The 19786-nt window shown below is 40.4% G+C and overlaps 1 protein-coding gene across 1 annotated transcript in view; it reads left to right on the top strand.

Moving 5' to 3' along the window:
• The window catches only part of KCNU1 (potassium calcium-activated channel subfamily U member 1), a gene marked incomplete at both ends in the record, with an annotated part of 68146 nt that overhangs the window by 37305 nt on the left and 11055 nt on the right, over window positions 1-19786 (top strand). The window contains 4 exons of the mRNA XM_083368860.1: window positions 3213-3330; window positions 6196-6420; window positions 8322-8630; window positions 18550-18666. Of these exons, the coding sequence (XP_083224986.1) occupies window positions 3213-3330; window positions 6196-6420; window positions 8322-8630; window positions 18550-18666 (769 nt within the window). The remainder of the gene's footprint in view (window positions 1-3212; window positions 3331-6195; window positions 6421-8321; window positions 8631-18549; window positions 18667-19786) is intronic.

Here is a 19786-nt window from a genome sequence, read left to right as displayed (position 1 = left end):
TCAAGCCTTATTATTGTAGGGCAAAATGAAAATCCATATGACATAACAGTTAAATGAATTAGGGATACTCAAATCCAAGGCAGTCTTTGGCTCTGAATGCCCTTAGTACTGTCATTTTGCTCAGTTTAATCCTTCTAGTTTATTTGCATAGATAAATTACTGAGGACCTCATATGTGGAGCGAGGGGAGCATATTTAAAGTGCATACAATGGGTTTTCTATAGGGATGTAGTGGGATCACCAGCTAAAGGAGAAGGGGCAGCTAAGAGGCATACCATTATGGAGTCACTCCAGGGAAGGAAACATCGTAGACCAGATTAGCAAAGCCTTATCTGCTGGTTCACAAGGGAATGCAGTCAGCCTGGTGAGATTCTTATAATATAGGTGACCAACAATAGAGAAACTGTTTTGGTCTGTTCATGATGTTGTTCTTGTTCCTTGCACCTGATAAGGGGTAGATTCAAACAGCTCTCAATTTGCTTTCCACATACAGCTTTAGGTCACTTCTACATGGTTTGGCCAACCTTAAAAAAAATCAGATGCAGATTCACTTGAAAGCCGGGTCAAAGATGTACCATTACTAGATTGCATTCTCTCTTTAACAACTCTGATCATATTCTCTCTTCAGCAATCCTGAGAGCATACAGGAAAGTTTAACCACAGAAATCCCACCTCAAAATACGTCAAGATCCACCCAGCTATCAAAGAGACCTTCAGTAGACTGAAAGTTAGGGTGAGATCCCTTCTTGTTGGAAGGAGACATGTTTTGCTGTTTTCTACCTCGATATTAAGAATTTGCTTGAAAGTGGGGAAACAGAAATTCTCAACTGCAAAGGGTTGGTCATGCCCAGTATAAAAATTCTAATAGATATAATTAAAGTAGGATGGGGAGACAGAGCAATATTTAATAGAGGTGGGGTATTTTTTAACATAACTATTAATTTTGTATGATATTTGCCCCTGCAACCTTCCCATGAGTTTTTGAAATAGAATACGGTTTTCACTCTAAATACATATATCCAAAAATGTTCGCCAAGTCAGTTTGAATAGCTGGTCATCCGTCCTCAGCTTAAACCCTAGAACAGGTAATGTCAGCCTAGCAAAATAAACTGTCTGATTTGTAATGTGCTTATAGTCCAAGGTACATTAACCATAACAAAGCAGCCTGTGACATCTGCTAGAACACCTTAGCTATTGCTACATATCTTCAAGTAATAATAAAAAGGGAACAGAATCATCTACTTAACTTGTCTTTTCCCTTTAGGCAATCATGGGGAGTGTGTTGGGAAAAAGAGAGAGAGGAAAATGATGCTAGGGGTAAAGAAAATAAAATGGCGGCATTCGAAGGTGGCATCTTAGAAAGAAGCCATTGTTGATTGGTAGAAGGTCCTTCCCTAAATTTCAACCCTGAAAGCTAGTTTTTGGAGCGGATCCTAATGTTTAGCTTGGTCAACAGGCTTGAGCAAAATTGTAGCCAGAGTCAGGAAACTCCCTTGGAAGATTGAATCCTTATCTTGATATGTCTGTTATTCTCTCTTCTCATTTCACGTTTCCTGAGACCTCCCACCACAGAAGCTGTATTCATTAAAATTGCTCATTGACCTTCCTAGGGCAGTAGATTCTAGACAAGCTCATATTGCTTGTGGAAAATATGGCAGATGGGAAGAGCAGTTAAGGCACCTAGAGATTGATGCGCATTCTCTCCTCCCTCTCCCTCTCTCACTTTTGCAATGATATCTGAAGAAAGATGCCTTTATGATGAAGTGTGTTTCAAGCATTGCCTTGCCTTTTTATTTCTTTGCTCAGGGCTCTGACAGGTGTTCCCTCCAGGGCATAGATGCTTCCTATAACATTTGAGTGAAGGGAGATATCGTCTGTGACAGCTTGTGTACATAGATCATGGTTTTATGATGATGGAAAAGTGTGCACTGATTGATTTGCTGAGCTGGGCTGAGTTAAAAAGAGCTTGCAACAAGATAGCTTCCCTCGTGCCAAAACACAATTTAATCAACAGCTGACCAATCCATCATCTGGGCAGCAAGAAGGAGGTTGCAAATGCTGGGGAGGTGCCATATGACTAATGGACAAAAATGTCTATTCTTGGCATAAGCGCACTGAGATACACAGACTAATTTCTTTCCCCATGTTATCTACTAATACCAACTCTTCTCTTCTGCTGAATGGCCCTAGACTGTTTTCCTTCCTGCTGCTTAAACATGAATCCTGACACTCTTTCTGACACTTATTTACTAAAGGCTGGGATATTATTTGGTGAGAAGGGAGCTGTCACTCATTTCTGGTTTTACTTAAATATCAGCCATCTGCGGCAGGTGTAACTTGTTGTCGAATCTCTAATGCACGTGTATTTATGAATCATGGAAATTATTTCTGGCAATAAGGTATTTTGTAGATGTTCGTGCACTGCCACAGAAATGAGGTTTGACGGAAGCAAGAGGAAGTAAATTCTGCCAAAGATCCGGTTGGATGGGAATTAAGGACTTGTTTTGTTTCTTGCTTTTTAGGATCCTTCTTGCTATGTACAGTAACTCTTGACTATGTAGCCTCATTGTCAATGATATCCTGAGTCCCATCTATTACAGCCACCTTTTCAAAGTCATATCCACAATACAAAAAAATGAATGCTATGTTATCTGACACATGTTATTATCTAGTGCACAGAAGTCAATAAAGAAAGGCTAGAAAGTAGACCATATCAAAAAGAAAGAAATGTCTTAGCATGAGCCCAAGATTGTTGTGAGTTTCTATCAGTTTGGGATTTTTGTCTTGTTTACGAAAGAACATAATGCAAATGTCAACTAACTTACCATTTCCAGCTGGATAAAATATATTAATCCTTCTTCTGTATTTGATCCTTTTTTTAAATGCGATCTTGGCACTCTCCATTCAAGTGTAAACAAAAAGATGGTTCTTAAAGTAAGGTATATGGAAGAAATGCAGAATTGTCTTGATTGAGATCTCATTCAGCAAGTTGATTCACAAATGAGAGCAAAGTATCTCACTTTCCTATTTGTATCTTCTGATTATGTCCTTCTCACTTTTGTCCGCCTGTCCTCCTTCCTCTGTTTCTTCATCTTTATGTCCAGTTGTAAGCCTGTTTTGGTAAAGAAACTTTGAAGAACGTCTGTTATTCTTCAGACCATAGATGGCACTATGTTAGTCATCCTATGACAATCTGTCATTTTGTCCACCTAGACGTTCAGAAGAACAAGAAGAAGAAGGAGAAGGAGAAGAAATATCTAGTTCTTGCTCATTGGATAATACAGGAATGTTCCATTGGTGTGAAGCTGTCCCTTTTGAAATGGCACTTTTGGTAGGTGATGAACCTAGATGAAAATCTAGATTTATAATAATAATAATAAGTTGGAAGGGACCTTGGAGGTCATCTAGTCCAACCCTCTGCTCAGGCAGGAAACCCTATACCATTTCAGACATCCGCCCTCATTTACCTGAATATCTAGTTCACCCTGGTTACTGTTCATACTCTGTGCATTGGTGTGTTCAGGACATTGCTTTACTTTTGTTTTAATTACAGCCTGTTAATGTAGAACCTATTACTATGTTAGGCCATTTTTGCTTGTACTTGGTTTATTAGTTCCTTCCATGCAATTTCCAAATTTTTTAACAAAGTTTTTTTATGAGGTATTTAACCTCCCTGGTTGCATTTTTTTCTGCCTCCTTCAAGAAGAAAACAAAGAGTTCTCAGGTTGTCTTTTTACAACTCTTATGTCTACTTTCCATGTATTCTCCACAAATGTCAGAAATTAATAGTAATATGGTGTCCTGCCTATCATTAGGCAGAACCCTGAAGCTTGTAAGCCCATCTGCTATTTACATGTGCAATTATACAAATCATATACTTACTTACCCCAGTGTTGAAATTGTAGACAGTTTATGTCTGAATGGCTACCAACTTTTGTTTTGGAACAGGAAGCAAAAAGCAGTGGACCACTGATAATGGTACACAAAAGCTTATGTGTTAATTGTTGGTCCTTGAGACAGTACATAACCTCTAACATCGGTGATACCAAAAATAGTGATGGGCAGTCACACTTATTTTTTCATTTAGCGTATGGCATACCACACATGGACTAGCAATATATATTAACATTTCAACTAGATTAGTAGAACCCAATAAAATGTTAGATATTAAAAAGATCTATGTTCAAATATCAACGTCTAGGCCATCTAACCATTGAAGCGCAGCATCATTAACATAAAAAAAAATCAGATACTGGACTGGTATATATGCTCTCAGCTTACAGCCGATCACAATGTAATCTACAGTTTATTGTGGGACCTCGCAGTCACACTGAGGGGATGATCCTATGCCCCATTTACTGTATACAGAGAGTTCTGGCAGATGCCGTGTGAACTGCAAATGCTATTCAGGATTGTCCATCGCTGATGTGGTAGTTCAAAGCCTGGTGTGTTTTTTTTGTGGGGACATTTACATGTCTTCCGACATGGTCATAGTAATTTGGCTGTTTAGAAACCTTATCAATAAACACAATAATATAGAAAAATAACTTATTATTTAAATTATTCATTGGAGTGCCAAACTCAGAGGAAATTTGAAGCGTCTTTAGTTTGGGATAAGACATTTATGTTGAAACCTCTTCTATCAGACTTAATATGCACATTAGTCTTTGTCTTCAATATAGCAAATTCATCTTTTTCTCTCATATTCCAATCAGGCTAGCCTCCTCCTATACCCCCAGCATCTATTAAAAGGTTATAGAATGAATCACTTCCATTGTTTAGCATCATTTGACAGACTAATAATTGGATTTAAGGCACGTTCCACTAAATACAGCTTGAAATTTCATTATTCAATTTAAACTAATCCAATTAGTTAGAGATGATCATTTAATTTGGCAATGATTCTAATCACTCATCAGCAAAGTTCCCTGACATGAATCTTTTATTTGCCTTCAAAGATAAAACCATTATGAAGAAATGGTTTTATGAATGTTTGCTTGACAGCTCTTGATAGGGAATGTTCCAATCATCTAAAGATTTCTTCCGTCACACCTAAGTATAGTCACCTTGTCATGTCAAATACCCAATATGACAAATCACCATTATGTTCTCTGACACAACATGACATTATTAGGTTCCCAGAAATCTATAACAAAAGGCTATAATAGACAGAAGAGACATAAATCATCTTATAGTGGACCAAAGGATAGTTTAGATTTTTCTAGGAGGTTAAGGTATATATTTTTTTCCTATGCAAATATTATGCTATAAATGATAAATCGGTAGGGTGCTAAGAACTAATCCATAGGCTAAAACTAGATTTTGTGAGGGTTTTGTCTGTTTTAATTGGTATGGTGACCTCAAGTTTAATATTTTTCCCCTGTTAAATACTTGGTTAAGATCTCATTCAACAAGATGAGTCACAAGTGACATCTCACTTGATGGGTAAATTGCCAATCTGTTAGATTTGTAAGAGGTGATAGATTCTATTTCATACATAAAACCTCCATCAGTTAAAGACCTTCCCAATTTCAGATGTCTGTTTTCAGTACCAGGAGGACTATGAGATTAGGAATGGAGCAATGGTGGATTTAGCATACTTTTGCTATATTTCAGGAGTACAATTCACAATGTCTAAATACAATTCAAGGCATGGAGCATGAACCTTAGACTTCCCCCTTCAGATATTTAGGGTTTCAGATTTATTATGACTGAAATATTTTCATTTCTTTGCCATTTTTTGTGTTAAACATGGCTGCTATCGGATCTGTATCTCCAGCAATGCTGGTTACTACTTCTCTCTGGAGTTCATGCCTCTTCTTGATGCATTGTCTTTCCAAGTGAGCAGCAGAGACACCAATAGAAAGAGCCAAAAAAAATTCCTTCATTCCTTCCTTCCTTCCTTCCTTCCTTCCCTCCCTCCCTCCCTCCCTCCCTCTCTCTCTTTCTTTCTTTCTCCCATTGAGCCTCATAGAAGGCAACTTGTTGAAAGATCTCTCAAAATCTGGAACAAGCATTAATGTCACCTTGTTGAAAGTTGAACCAAAATCCGAGGCTTGTGAAAGGGTTGTGTGTTGGTACAATCTATGCATTCTATGTAGAGGTTGGCAAAATAATCTAAATTTTTCCAGTATTTTCAGTCCCACTGCCATTTTGCCAAATTTTTTCAATATACCCTCTGTTTTATCTTCTGTAGAAACCCAAAAAGAGGTTTTTCAGTGACTTGCGTGATCATATTGTAGTCTGTGTTTTTGGAGATGCCACATCGCCCCTGATTGGATTACGGAACTTTGTGATGCCGCTGCGAGCTAGCAACTATGCATTAAGTGAGTTGAAGGACATCGTCTTTGTTGGCTGCATTGAATACCTGGAGCGGGAATGGGAATTCATCCACAATTTCCCAAAACTTCACTTACTGAAGGTATGATTGTGTTTTAGTCAATGGGAGCAGCAGTATCAGATGGGGCAATAAGGCAAATTTCATTAACTATGTTACCATATGTTACCACTGTAGATGAAGCAAGAACCTTGTTTCCTTCTTGCTTTGGTGAAAAGGTGAGCTTTTTTAAAAAACAAAACATCTCTCTCTCTCTCTCTCTCTCTCTCTCTCTCTCTCTCTCTCTCTCTCTCTCTCTCTCTCTCTCTCTCTCTCCATTGACTTGCATTTGGCTATTTTCATCATTTGGTCTTGGACTGTTCATACCTGCCATCTCAAAATATTAGGGGACTGTGCCACTGATGATCGGCAAGGATAATCAGAGAAGGCTATGGATATGCAAAAGCAAATTCTGTCTTTATGAAGCTTCAATCTCAATACTATCCTTGGTGTTGCACCCTCAATTGAAGCTGTCTCTAGACAGAACAGTATATGAGTCCATTTTCCTGGATCCCATTTTCATTTACTGGTGGAAGATAATGGAGTTGAAGAAAGTAGCTCTTACCTATTTTCTATACACTATGGTTATCTTTCTGCTTTAAACTAGCTAGCCCAGTGGTGGTGAACCTATGGCACGGGTGCCAGAGGCAGCACTCAGAGCTCTCTCTGTGGGCACCCACGCCATGCCCCGGAGGTGGCAACTGTCCCTCTTCAACCAGCTGCCTGCTAATTTGCTGAGGTCCCATGTGGCTGAATGCATTCTGGCACGGCTGGTTTCTCTCCCCCCATCCCGTCCCTCCTGGCCTCGAATGCTCTCCTTTTCCCAGGCACAACCCACTGCATCAGCTGTTGGCTGACCATCCATCTTGGAGGCGGCTTCTTTGAATTGCTGGCGATGGGCTGCGGAGCCACAGAGAGTACCTGTCGAAGGGCTGGCAGGCTGTGGCTACTGACAGACATCATTGGTCCCCATGCAATTGCTGGCCTCTGTGTGCAGGGGCCGATGGTGTCAGGCAGCAGCTGCCCCAGCCCTTGCCTTGCCCCATGGCAATGGCACCCCCACCCTGCCTCGCCTCACCACACAGGATGAGTCTCCTGCCTACCGCCCCATCTGCCAGAGACCTCCTGGAGCTCCCCCAAACCTGCCCACCCCCCACAGGTGTCCCTCCCCACAAGCAACTTTGAGGTGACCACACCCACCTTGGCCACACCCACCCAATCTTCCATGACCACCACAGCCACAGCCACCCAGTGGGCCATGCCCACCTGGCACCCAGTGATAAATAAGTGGGTTTTGGGTTGCAGTTTGGGCACTCGGTCTCTAAAAGGTTTGCCACCACTGAGCTAGCCTTTTCTAGGAACATCTGCTATTCCAAAATCCAGGAATCTGATTTTTGTTCTGAAGTACCATAGCTTTTACTGATAGGAGATGTTCAATATCTATATTGTTTTTGAGACAATTCTATCCTTTTTTTTTAATCTCATGAATCCAACATGTCTCTTCAAAATGTTGTTAGGAATGTTTATATTAAATTAAAACTCAGGTTTCAGTACTGTTAGTTCTATGGTTCTCATCTCATAAGCCACCCAGAGTACATTGGTGGGAAGACGGCAGCGTAAAAATGCATTTTTCTCTCTCTAATGAACCAGTAATCCCTTGCGTTAGGATGGACTCAGAATGACTGAATGGAGCTGTGCATTTACTGGCCAGATGCTCTTCCTGATGCCTATGCAGAGTTCCCAGCACATATTTTCTCTTTGCGCCTAGAGAGAGAAATATCTGCCCATTGCTTAGGATTGAACTCAGAGCCTCCTGATAGTGAGGCAAGAGCTCCACTTCTAAGCCACCATGGCACTCAGGCATTAAACAAATAATGTAACATACATACATACATACATACATACATACATACATACATACATACATTTCTCACTTTTCTTATCAGGGCAGTGGACTATCTTGTGCAGATCTCAAGGCAGCTGGCATCCAATACTGCAGCATGTGTGCCGTTCTGTCAGCCAATGCCACTAATGCCAGTAATCAGACTCTAGTGGATACCAAATCAATCTTGGCTACCCTGAATATACGTTCCTTGCAGTTCAAGCAAACTTCATCAACAGGTAAAACACGGGTGTTCACTGAAGGGTGGAGGTTAAAAAGATGTGGCATGGATGAGGCCATTGTCTCACTTTACATAGCTGCATTTGATGTTTCAATCACAAAAGACAGTGCTTATGGGATGATAATACCACAGGTGTGTTGTCATTCTGGCATCATCATGATTTGCTGTAGATGCAACTGGATGACAGAGAAAAGCAGGGAAGAGGAGGAGGAGGAGGAGGAGGGAGGGAGGGAGGGAGGGAGGGAGGGAGGGAGGGAGGAAGGAAGGAAGGAAGGAAGGAAGGAAGGAAGGAAGGAAGGAAGGAAGGAAGGAAGGAAGGAAGGAAGGAGAGAGACATTTCAGGACATATTTCCTTAATTAGTCTCCACTTACCATTTCTTTTTAACATTTATCTCACCTCTAAATTAAATTTTATGAAGGATATTAATCTATTTATGAACAAAATCTATGGGCAATTCCACAAGGAATGGTTTTTAATTTCCAGCACAGCTGGCCCTTCCATTAGAATAAATAAGTAGCTGTGTTAAACAATAAAATACAGGGGTTCTCCTGAGTCCCCCCCCACCCATTTTCCTCTATAGTTCCTGACCTTGCACCTCTTTTTTCAATGACCCTTAGATCTTGCCCCAGAAAAAGAGACTCTAGGCTGGATTTATATCAGTGTGTCAGACACATAATCTGAAAAATTACCTTACATCCAACATCATTTATTTTTATCATTAGAGATTCTTATCTTTTGTCTTTCCATTTACAGAAGAGTGAAGATTTCTCCTCCTCTTGGGAACAGCAATATTAATTAACTGAAAATGAATTGGGGATGGATAACTCACCTAAGTGGTCTGCCCATTTCTTCATTAACATTCAGGACAATGTACAGCAAAGGAGAGAGAGAGAGAGAGAGAAAGAGAGAGAGAGAGAAGGGGAGAAGGAGAGGGAGAGGGAGAGGGAGGGGAGGGGGAGAGGAGAGGAGAACTCAACACAAAAATAATTTCATTCAAAGCTAAGGGAGTTGTAAAAGAAAAGAAAAAGAAAGAAGGAAAGAGAAAGAAAGAAAGAAAGAAAGAAGGAAAGAAAGGAAGGAAGGAAGGAAGGAAGGAAGGAAGGAAGGAAGGAAGGAAGGAAGGAAGGAAAGAAAGAAAGAAAGAAAGAAAGAAAGAAAGAAAGAAAGAAAGAAAGAAAGAAAGAAGGCTTCCTCATGGCAATGCAACAATGCATTTCATACCCAGCAGAAATGCTATCTTTCCCCAGAGCCTGGCAGTGGCCAAGATCCATGTTGGGTACCCCTGCTGTGTCATTCTCAGCTTCATTTGTTTTCCATTCATAGGATCACCTGAAACGAACACCTCCATTCCGCTGCTTAGCAGAACCAGCCTAATTCTTTTTCTTGACAATTAAAAAAAAAAACTTCAGACATAAAAAAATCTTTGAGATAAGCACACTGTGCAAATATTCCATTTTATCTGACGGTGGAAGAACATTACCTAATAGCTACAGCAAAAGTTGTAGAAGAAACAGCTTCTGTTCGTAGTGAAGTAAAGGAATACACCTCTAACGGTGCCATCCAATGGCGCTGTGGATAATTTCCTGTTCACCATTTATACTGTGATTTTTCTCTCTCTTTCTCCCTACCTCTGTCTATACATACAGGTAGTCCTTGATGTACAAACAATTGTTTACATTCGAAGTTACAACAGCCTTGAGAAAAGTGACTTATGATCATTTTTATCATCATTATGATTTTCACACTTATGACTTGCAGCATCCCTGTGGCCACGGGATCAAACTTCAGATGCTTCGCAACTGGCATATATGACCATTGCCGAGTCCCAAGGTCATGTGATCCTCTTTTGTGACTTCTTGACAACCACGGTCAATGGGGAAGCCAGACTGATTCTAACTGTGTTGCTAACTTAACAATTGCAGTGATTCAACTAACAGCTGTGTTAAGAAAGGTCTTAATATAGGGTAAAAGTCACTTAACAACTGTCTTGCTTAGCAACAGAAATTTTGGGCTCAATTATGGTCATACATTGAAGAGTACCTTTACTATTTACCTCCCTATTTAAATCTATATCTATTTGTATCACACTCTCTCTTTCTCTATCTATCATCTATCTGTCTGTCCATCCATCTATCTATCTATCCATCCATCCATCCATCCATCCATCCATCCATCCATCCATCCATCTATTCTATCATTTCAATTATCTAGATTAACATAAACATGAGCATGGGTGAAGGAAAGGACGGAGGATGGGAAAATCTTAAAAATAACTTAAATCATGTACAGGCATCAGAAGAAAAATATGACGTGTACTTTTTTCTGTAAAAAATAGTCCATAATATCTGCCATACAGAAAGTTAAATTAAGATATGAAGGTTAAGAAAGGTAGACAGTTCCAATTCTCAAATGTTGAATCCAGCATTTTACTTTTGGAGGGGGGAAACAAATTAAAGGCTATGCCTGCTTTCCAGACAGTGAGCTCCATAAAGTACATTAGGACTTTCATATAAATAAACACACACTATTAATAAGCTTTTTAAAGTTAGAAGGTTCTTCTGTTTTTCTCTCTTTTTTAAAAAAAAACAAAAAACGATAAAGACAATTAAAAATGTGCCTTTTAAACGCAATGCTTCTCAGTTGCTGACAGACCAGTTTTTGAGTTGTTTTGACATACTGCCACCCTGCTGTTCCCATTCAGTTGTTATTTTAAACTTTGCAATGGTAGATAAAGTCTCTTTGTTTCATATCAAAAACTTTGCCAAAACTGGAGGGGGAGGGTAGGTTGTCATGAATGTGATGTAGGATTCAGAGTTTAACTCTCTTGAATAGTTCTAGAAGGGGAAAAGTCTAGCAGGAAATGTTGGGTTTACACTGAAGATAATAGTAATTAAATCAGAATATTTTCCATCTCAGAAGTTTAGACTTGGTTATACAGAACCCCAAAAGAAGCTTCTGCCTATCTAAGGTTTAACCCAGGGGTAAGAATCCAGATGTGTGTGTGTGTGTGGGGGGGAAATTGCACAAACTGTCACCAGATTTGTATCTAAAGAAGATAGTGGAAGGTAAGATTCAAGTATTGAATCTCCAGGCCAGAAGTTTGGGAACTTTATCCTTCCTCCCCTTTTAACAGTCTTAGGCTGTGCTACTAGAACTGAGCTGTTTGGGGGAAATAGTTCTAACAAGAAGCATCAGAGAGGGGAAGTTAAGGATTTAAAGCTAATATCCTTTCATCGCAGCATTTTCTGGCCAGATGCTGTGGTTTTGTTTTGTCTCTGAAAGGACCCTCCGTTCCCACCTTTCACAAAAAAAACAGAGGGTCAGTGATACAGCCAACCTTGTACAAAATACTGCACAGGTAGTCCTCAACCTTACCACCACCACTGACCTTCCTTGCCACGGTTGCTAAGCGAATCGCTGCAGTTGTTAACAACATGGGTTGTTATTGGGTGAATCCGGCTTCCCCATTGTCCTTCCTGGTCAGGAGGTCGCAAAAGGTGATCACATGACCCTGGGGCACGGCAACCGTCACAAATACGAGTCAGTTTCCAAGCGTCTGAATTTTGATTCTATGAACATGGGGATGTTGCAACGGTCGTAAGTGTGAAAGATGGTCCTAAGTCACTTTTTCTCAGTGTGGCTGTAACTCTGAACAGTCACTCAATGAACTTTTGTAAGTCGGGGACTACCTGTATTGAAATCTCAACTCCATTTTGTAAGTTTCTGAGACAGGGACTTTTCTCCCCTTTTTTAACATCATTCTCTATATGCTTTATAACAAGACTGGATTGTCTTCTTGATGAGGAAAGGATTAAACTGAAGGGTGGGGAAGTCAAGGAAGTTTCAGATTTTGCAGAGGTGATACTATGATGAAATGCAAGATACTCTCAGGGACTCTTCAGTTGCCATGTAATCAACTTATTACAAGAACAGAACCTTCCATCCATTAAAAAAAATGCTTTAATGTTTTTTTTTCCCCTGTGGAGATTCTCAGCCATCCAGATCATGGTTGTCCCAAATGTGCTTTTTCAAGAAGCAACTGGAGTTTTCTTTGTTTTTCCTTCCTCATCCAAGAAGCTTCCTCAGTTCTGACTGAAGTTCTTGAGGTCTTCAGTCAGAACTGAAGAAGCTTCTTGGGTGAGAAGTGAAAAAAACCACAAAGACAGTGCAGTTGCCTTTTCGAAAAGCACCTTTGGGGCTTTTTCGTTTTAGTTTGTTTGTTTTGGAAAAGCTAAAACCCGAAAGACTGCAAAATAATGGCAACAAACAGAAATATTTTTTCCAACCTCGCATTATTTTAAACTCTGGGCTGTGGGAGTTTACTGAAGGCCCGAAATCTATCACTCCCACTTTTTGCTACCTATTTAAAAGTACAGGAGACTCATAAAGGGAAACAAAAATGCAAATAGGGAACTATGATATGGATCCCTATCTAAGTAAAGGTAAAGGTTCCCCCGCACACGAGTGCTAGTCGTTTCCGACTCTAGAGGCCGGTGCTCATCTCCGTTTCAAAGCTGAAGAGCCAGCGCTTGTCCGAGGACGTCTCCGTGGTCATGTGGCCGGCATGACTAGACGCCAAAGGCAAACGGAACGCTGTTACCTTCCCACCGTAGTGGTCCCTGTTTTTCTACTTGCATTTTTACGTGCTTTCGAACTGCTAGGTTGGCAGAAGCTGGGACGAGTAACAGGCGCTCACTCTGCTACGCGGCACTCGGGATTCAACCCGCCAAACTGCCAACCTTCTGATCGACAAGCTCAGCGTCCTAACCCACTGAGCCACCACGTCCCATCTATATGTGCCTAAATACATAGATACAGAAAGTGTGGGTCACTGCAGTTACCTGATTTATTGCTTCCTAAAAAAGGAGAGAGAAAAAAATAGATTTTTCTCAGTTTTACTCTAATTAGTACCCTGTCATGTTTCATCAAATTCAGATTGGCAAACCTAGGTACTGAACTAAATAATCTTTGGCATAAACTATAGTAATTTAATTTGACAATTTAATGTGATACTGGAATTCAAATGTACAGTAGAAACATACAATTAACTAATGTTTTGTAATAGCACCCTGCCAAGATGAGAGATTTCAGGTAGAGGGGATGTATATTGTTTGGGAGTAAAAATATTGACATAAGAAAAATGTAACCAGCTACGAGGGGCTGCTTATTAAAACTCAATACATCTTCTTACTGAAATTCTCATCTACTCTCTTCCGGATTTTTGAATTGCTTTCTGACATACCTTCCTATTCCAGGTGGATTTGTTTGCCTACCTGCCCCTCTGTTATCCAGCCTGATTAACAGGAGCTCTCCGGAACCAACAATGGGACTGTCCCAGTATTTCTTACTTGAGAATTTTCAATGAGAGGGGCAGGGAACTAAGATCCTCTGTATTCAAAGGAGGTTTCTTTTCAATATGATACATCTTGGGGGGGGAAACAACAAGCACACATAAGTCTCATATTTATTGTTGTCTGTTTGGAATGTTCTCTTGATTATCAGGCAGAGAAAGTTCTCTTATATTCAGTGGTACTTTCAATCATTTCAGCTTGTAGGTGAAGCTGAAAATCTCTACGTTGAGGTTCTGGGAAGCTCTGTATCCACAGTTGCTTCAAACTGACTTCTAGGGTGAGAAAATGTTCTTTCTTCCTACTATGGTCATTGGGGAAATGATCAGAAGCCTTTGAAATGGCTTTGATGACACATCAGCAAGGAAGGGCTGAGTCCTCTGCTTCCTCATTTCCCAAACATTATTTTTAATAAAGTGTAGAGCAGCATTAATCCATGAAATAAACCTTGCCGAGATGATAGATTTTTCTTTTCTGATGCCAAACCAAACTATGTTGCTCCCCGAGGCAAATTCCATTCCATATACTCAAGTTGTTGGCAGTTGATCGTTCAACATTGGCAAAGAGATAAGGTCTTCTACTATATCTGCTTATTTTCTGGGACAGGGCAAAACGTATGCTATGGCACATACAGATCCCTCCTATTTGAAAATGAGCAGGTCTGAAGGCTTGGAAATAACGCCCGAATTGCTGCATTATTATGCAAGGCATCTGGTCTCTCTGACATTAGGGCTGGTAGAGTTCTCTTTGGTAGTTGTGATCTGTTCTTGTGTCTGAGCTATTTTATCATTCGATGGTTAAAAGCCATTTCTGAAAATGTTCTTTCAGAAATGGTAATTTTTTTGGTTTGTGTTTCAAGGGAGATCTTGTTTGGGGAATTCTTGCTTCTGGACCCCTGCTATAGCAAAGTGCTAGGAAAATGGGACTCTTGAAGAATTTCTGAGAGCTCATTGTTACAAGTCAATGGGAATGGCATAGCAGATTTACTGATCTGAAGATGGTGAAGATACTTTTGGGTGGGCATTTTTGAGCAATTACCTCTCAAATTGTCTTTTGATTTTTTTAAAAAAATGTATATAGAAAGCTAGAGAAATGTTTATAATTGTATAGAAAGGAAAAAAGGAGAGATTAAGAGAGGGAGAATACTAGTAGTTTATTTTACATTCTTTTTTTCTTTGGATGATAAAGAATATTTTCTTAGCCATTAATCAAGGGGCAGGATGAGGCAGCTATTGACCAGTTTGAAATGATAGAAAATCCTAGGTGTCTGATATTCTTTGGTTAAAATATTCAGGAATATCTACAAAATGGGTTGCCATAAACTGCAAGGACTTCTTAGGTGTTAAGACACACCTGATGGGGATGTGAGATGAAGGCAATGGCTAGGAAGGACAATACTTTGGCTTAGGATTCTCTGTAAATTCTAAGGTGTTAAATATATGGATATGACCAAAATCATAGTATGGTAATGTCTCAATAGGGACGCAATGGCTCAGTGGGTTAGGACGCTGAGCTTGTCGATCAGAAGGTCGGCAGTTTGGCGGGTCGAATCCTGAGTGCCGCGTAACAGAGTGAGCGCCTGTTACGCGTCCCAGCTTCTGCCAACCTAGCAGTTCGAAAGCACGTAAAAATGCAAGTAGAAAAACAGGGACCAGTACGGTGGGAAGGTAACAGCGTTCCGTTTGCCTTTGGCGTCTAGTCATGCCGGCCACATGACCACGGAGACGTCCTCAGACAAGCGCTGGCTCTTTGGTTTTGAAGCGGAGATGAGCACTGGCCCCTACAGTTGAAAATTACGCATGTGCGGGGGAACCTTTACCTTTACCTAATGTCTCAATACAGAAAAAAGTGAAAAAAAGTTTGGCTCAGTCTCAAATATATGCCAAAGATTCAGAAGGACTGGACATCTAAAGAGCCTCCAAACTCAAACGTACAAAAGACAAAGGACAAATTGGAATGGTTTCTTGAAAAAGGAATATAGAAAGTTTGATGGCCTATGTGTGGGTTTTAGTTCTGTAATTAAATTTCACCTCTCATATCTTGCAAGGCCCATATCTTTCTTCAGAGCTATTTGTGTCAAGAATAAAGCTGGTTTAAAACAGTCAAAGCAACCTGAAGGATTCTTAATTAGTCTGACACAATCGTGGACATTTCAACATTTTTCCACAAGAGAAGGATTCTTAATTCACAATAAATTAAAGGACACTAGTGAATAAAAGTAACCAAAGGGAACTAAAGTTGCTGAATTCCATGAATTACGTTTGGAAAACTCATATTTAATTACATGTTTGAAATCAACCTTTTCCTGTTTTTCAAAAGACTTCCCAAGACAAAAATTCTTGAAAAACCACACACCCCAAATATGTCAGTAAATACAAAATGTATGTTAAATGCACACAAATGTCAAGCAGTCCTTCTCTTCTCCATAATGGGGGGAGGAGCCTAAACCAATATTAACTCACCCCAGAATACTACCCTCAACGTTGCTGTTTTGTCCTATTCTCCTTCAATCAAATTGTGGTTGATTATCTGATATTTTAACAAGATGAAAGCAAAAATCAATGAAAAGGCTTAAGAGGCGCTATATTAAAGGCTTAAAGTGATCACAGTTAATACATAATTGCAGATCTCAGCAGGTAGCAATGGGTGATCAACTGTATCTGGATTTGATATGGTCAGCCCTGCTTAGTTTTTGGATAAAAGTTTATTTTTGGCTTAGATGAACTCAGGAAATGATAGGTAGGTAGATATATAGGGAGGGAGGGAAGAAGGTAGGCAGGGAGAGAGGAAGAAAGATGAGAGAAAGACGGGGTAGAGGCAGACAGACAGGTTTCCCAAAAAGCAATAGCAAATTATGTGTTTTGTTGCCAAGATAACAGCACAGATGTGTCCATCTAAAGCATCAAGGGTCAATTCTGACTTGAAAGAAATTTGACTTAAGTAGTTTAGATCCTCTTTCTCAGATGCTGATAATTTCACTGTCTTTAGGAGCCTCTTATAGCATGTGTTAAATCCTTTCATCTCTTCAGGCTGTTTTTACAATTTGCTGAGTGGCTGCTATAGGTTCATTGACATATAAACTGGATTAACGGCTACATAAAAGTTCTCCCTGGATTGCATTTGTCTATGTGGATACTCCAGTATCTATTTTTAATTCCTTTAGCTTTTGACAAAACAATCCCACCAACATGTTTAATACTGCCCAAATTCCTGCTTAGACAGCCAATTCTACTTTTAATCCAATTTATTACCACCTTGGCAGTATGACCTTGCTTTTGTCATTAACATATTGGAGAGAGAACTAATTACTGCAATTTTTTTTAAGGATTTAAGTTAAGAAGTAAGGAATTTCCCTCTCCCCTCACCACCACCCCATTTTCAAGGCTTAGGTGCAGGGCAGTGTGTGCTTTGTGACAAAAAACAACAATTAGTAGAGATGATTAAGCCAATCAAATGTGCAATTTTTCCTCCCTTTTTCATAAAGTTAGTTGTTCCTCTGTGTTAAAATAATTGTGATTGTCCCTTTTTTCCCCAATGTCGTTCTGTGATGGAGATGGGTGGTCTCTGAATATGATAAATAAATAAAAACAGGACATTTTGAGGCAAAGTTGAAGGTTCCTATTTACAGCATCAGGCCCAAAGATGTGAATACAAGGAGAGTGAGAATTTCTGCAAAAAATATATTAAGGCTGGAATATTTAGGATGTGATCCTATTGTCTTTGGGAGGGTCCTGCAAGACTTTGAGGGGTGCGATGGCTCAGGGGTTAAAGATGCGGGAAAGCTGACAGCCCTGGTTCGAGATCCAAGCACTGCATGACAGGGTGAGCTCCCATTCCTTGCCCCAACTCCTGCCCATCCCGCAGTTCAAAAGCATGCAAATGCGAGTAGATAAATAGGTACCACTTTGGTGGGAAGGTAACATCATTCTGTGTGCCTTCAGCATAGTCATGCTGGCCACATGGTCACAGAAGCATCTTTGGACAATACTGGCTCCCTCAGCTAAGAAACCGAGATGAGCACCACCCACTACAGTCAGACATGACTGGATAGGGTAAACCTTTACTTTTAACTTTATATTTTAGAGCAGACACGTCAAATTCAAGGCCCATGGGCCAGATCCAGCCCATGGTGTATTCAGATCTGGCCTGCAAGCAGACTAAGGAGGTGATTGAGTAGTTACCTCCTCGCTTCTTCGGGTGTCTTGTCAGTGGCAACAGTGTTAGCAGAGGATGGGCAGCAGGAGCGTCTCCAATGTGTGGCTCTGTGTGTCAGCGATAACCACAAGAGCGGGTGGGCATGGCTAAAGCAGGCTCTGCCTGACAAGGGAAGGGAAGGGAGGGAAGGAAAGAGAAAGGACAGAAGGCGCTCAGGTCATTTGTTTCTTTAGTTCTCACCCCTCCCTGCCTCACCTCGCCTTTCCGTCCTCCTCTTCCTTCATCTGTGTTGCACAAGTAACCGCTCACCTTGCAAAGTTTTCCCCAAAGCCAATGTGAGGAAACGTGAGACAGGGGGCTCGTGTGTACTGGGCCTGGGCCAAAGCTAGTCAAGAATCCTGAGCCACGTGCTGCTGAAGTGTCTTATTTAATCTTACAAGCAACTGGCTCTTTGAGGACAACCATGATGTGGATGCGGCCCTCAATGAAATTGAGTTTGACACCCCTGTTTTAAGAGGACTTTAGGTGTTGTAAATCTCCCTTTCAGGATAAAACAGAGATTCAGTCTTACAAAGCTGCTTCAAACTGCCCCAGAAATGGCTACGTTTCTCCCTTCCTGACAACTTTGCTGATTTTAGTAAAAAGCAAACGGGATGTTCTTAAGGTAGATCGGCAAAGATAGTGGATTTTCCACGTTGGTAACTTTCCAATTCCTGATGCACCATCAGAATGCATGGAAATATACTGTAGGGCAGTGGTTTTCAAGCTTTTCTTCACCACAGACCCCCTTTAACTAGTGGCCACAGACCATGGCCACAGACACCCCAAGACTTAACTGAAGATTTAAATCACAACAAGCCTTCGTTTATCCCCTGTGATGACATTGTGCCCCCACCCCACCCCAGTCCATTGACCACAGGTTGAGAACCACTGTTGTAGGATAAATGGTTTGTCATTGCAGCCAGGGGAAGAAGAGAATATTCCTGGGATTTTCTTAGGAGAAATACATCGGGGGGAGGAAGATTGAAATATGCATGTTTGTTGCTACTGCCTATCATGTTGCAGTAGCTTAAAGCACTGTAAACTAATTAGCCAAACTGGTACTGAATATATAAAGCCTTTGCACCATCTCTGAAAAAGCAGTAAAGAGGGTCCCACGCAAATTGACCAGAAGCTGTGAAATCTATGTTTCTCTAAACTATGTCTGTTTTACATGTTTGCAATTATCAATCTCTTTACTTCCTGTTTTGTGCAAGGATTGGGGGAGAGGTAAAACTAAGAAGCCTTGCACTTAACCTTGTGAATTTATTTCCATTCACATAAACATCTTACCAACGAAATATGCCTTTCCAATTTTAAAGCCGCAGCATCAGAGAAAACCCTAATCTATAGAATAGCTGAATTCTGTTCAGCACATTAATTAAGAAGTGAATTAAACTGGGTTATTAAGGGAAAAGAAAAGAAAAAAGAAAAAGAAAAACAGCCTGGACAAAATGAATCCCATTTGTAATTCTGCAGACCTTCCAAGATAATGAAGTTCTGGAGCTGAACTGAAGGCCAAAGAAATGTCTCTTTGTTTGCGTTAAATAATGTTTAAGAAGCATTTGTTGGCAGACTCAGAACCTCTTATATTTATGCCTGATTTTCTTTGTTTCTTTTCTCTCCCCTCCTTCCCTCTTCCACTAATATCAAAAGTTAATCCACAGGGATTCAGTGAAGATTCAATTGGAGTTCAATCACGCATTTTTTCCAAACGGATCTCTGTCATCACCGAGCTTAGTAAG

The sequence above is a fragment of the Vipera ursinii genome (genome assembly GCF_947247035.1).
Source record: "Vipera ursinii genome assembly, chromosome: 8".
In the NCBI taxonomy this organism is placed as follows: Eukaryota; Metazoa; Chordata; class Lepidosauria; order Squamata; family Viperidae; genus Vipera; species Vipera ursinii.
This window is presented reverse-complemented; position numbering and strand designations above follow the sequence as displayed.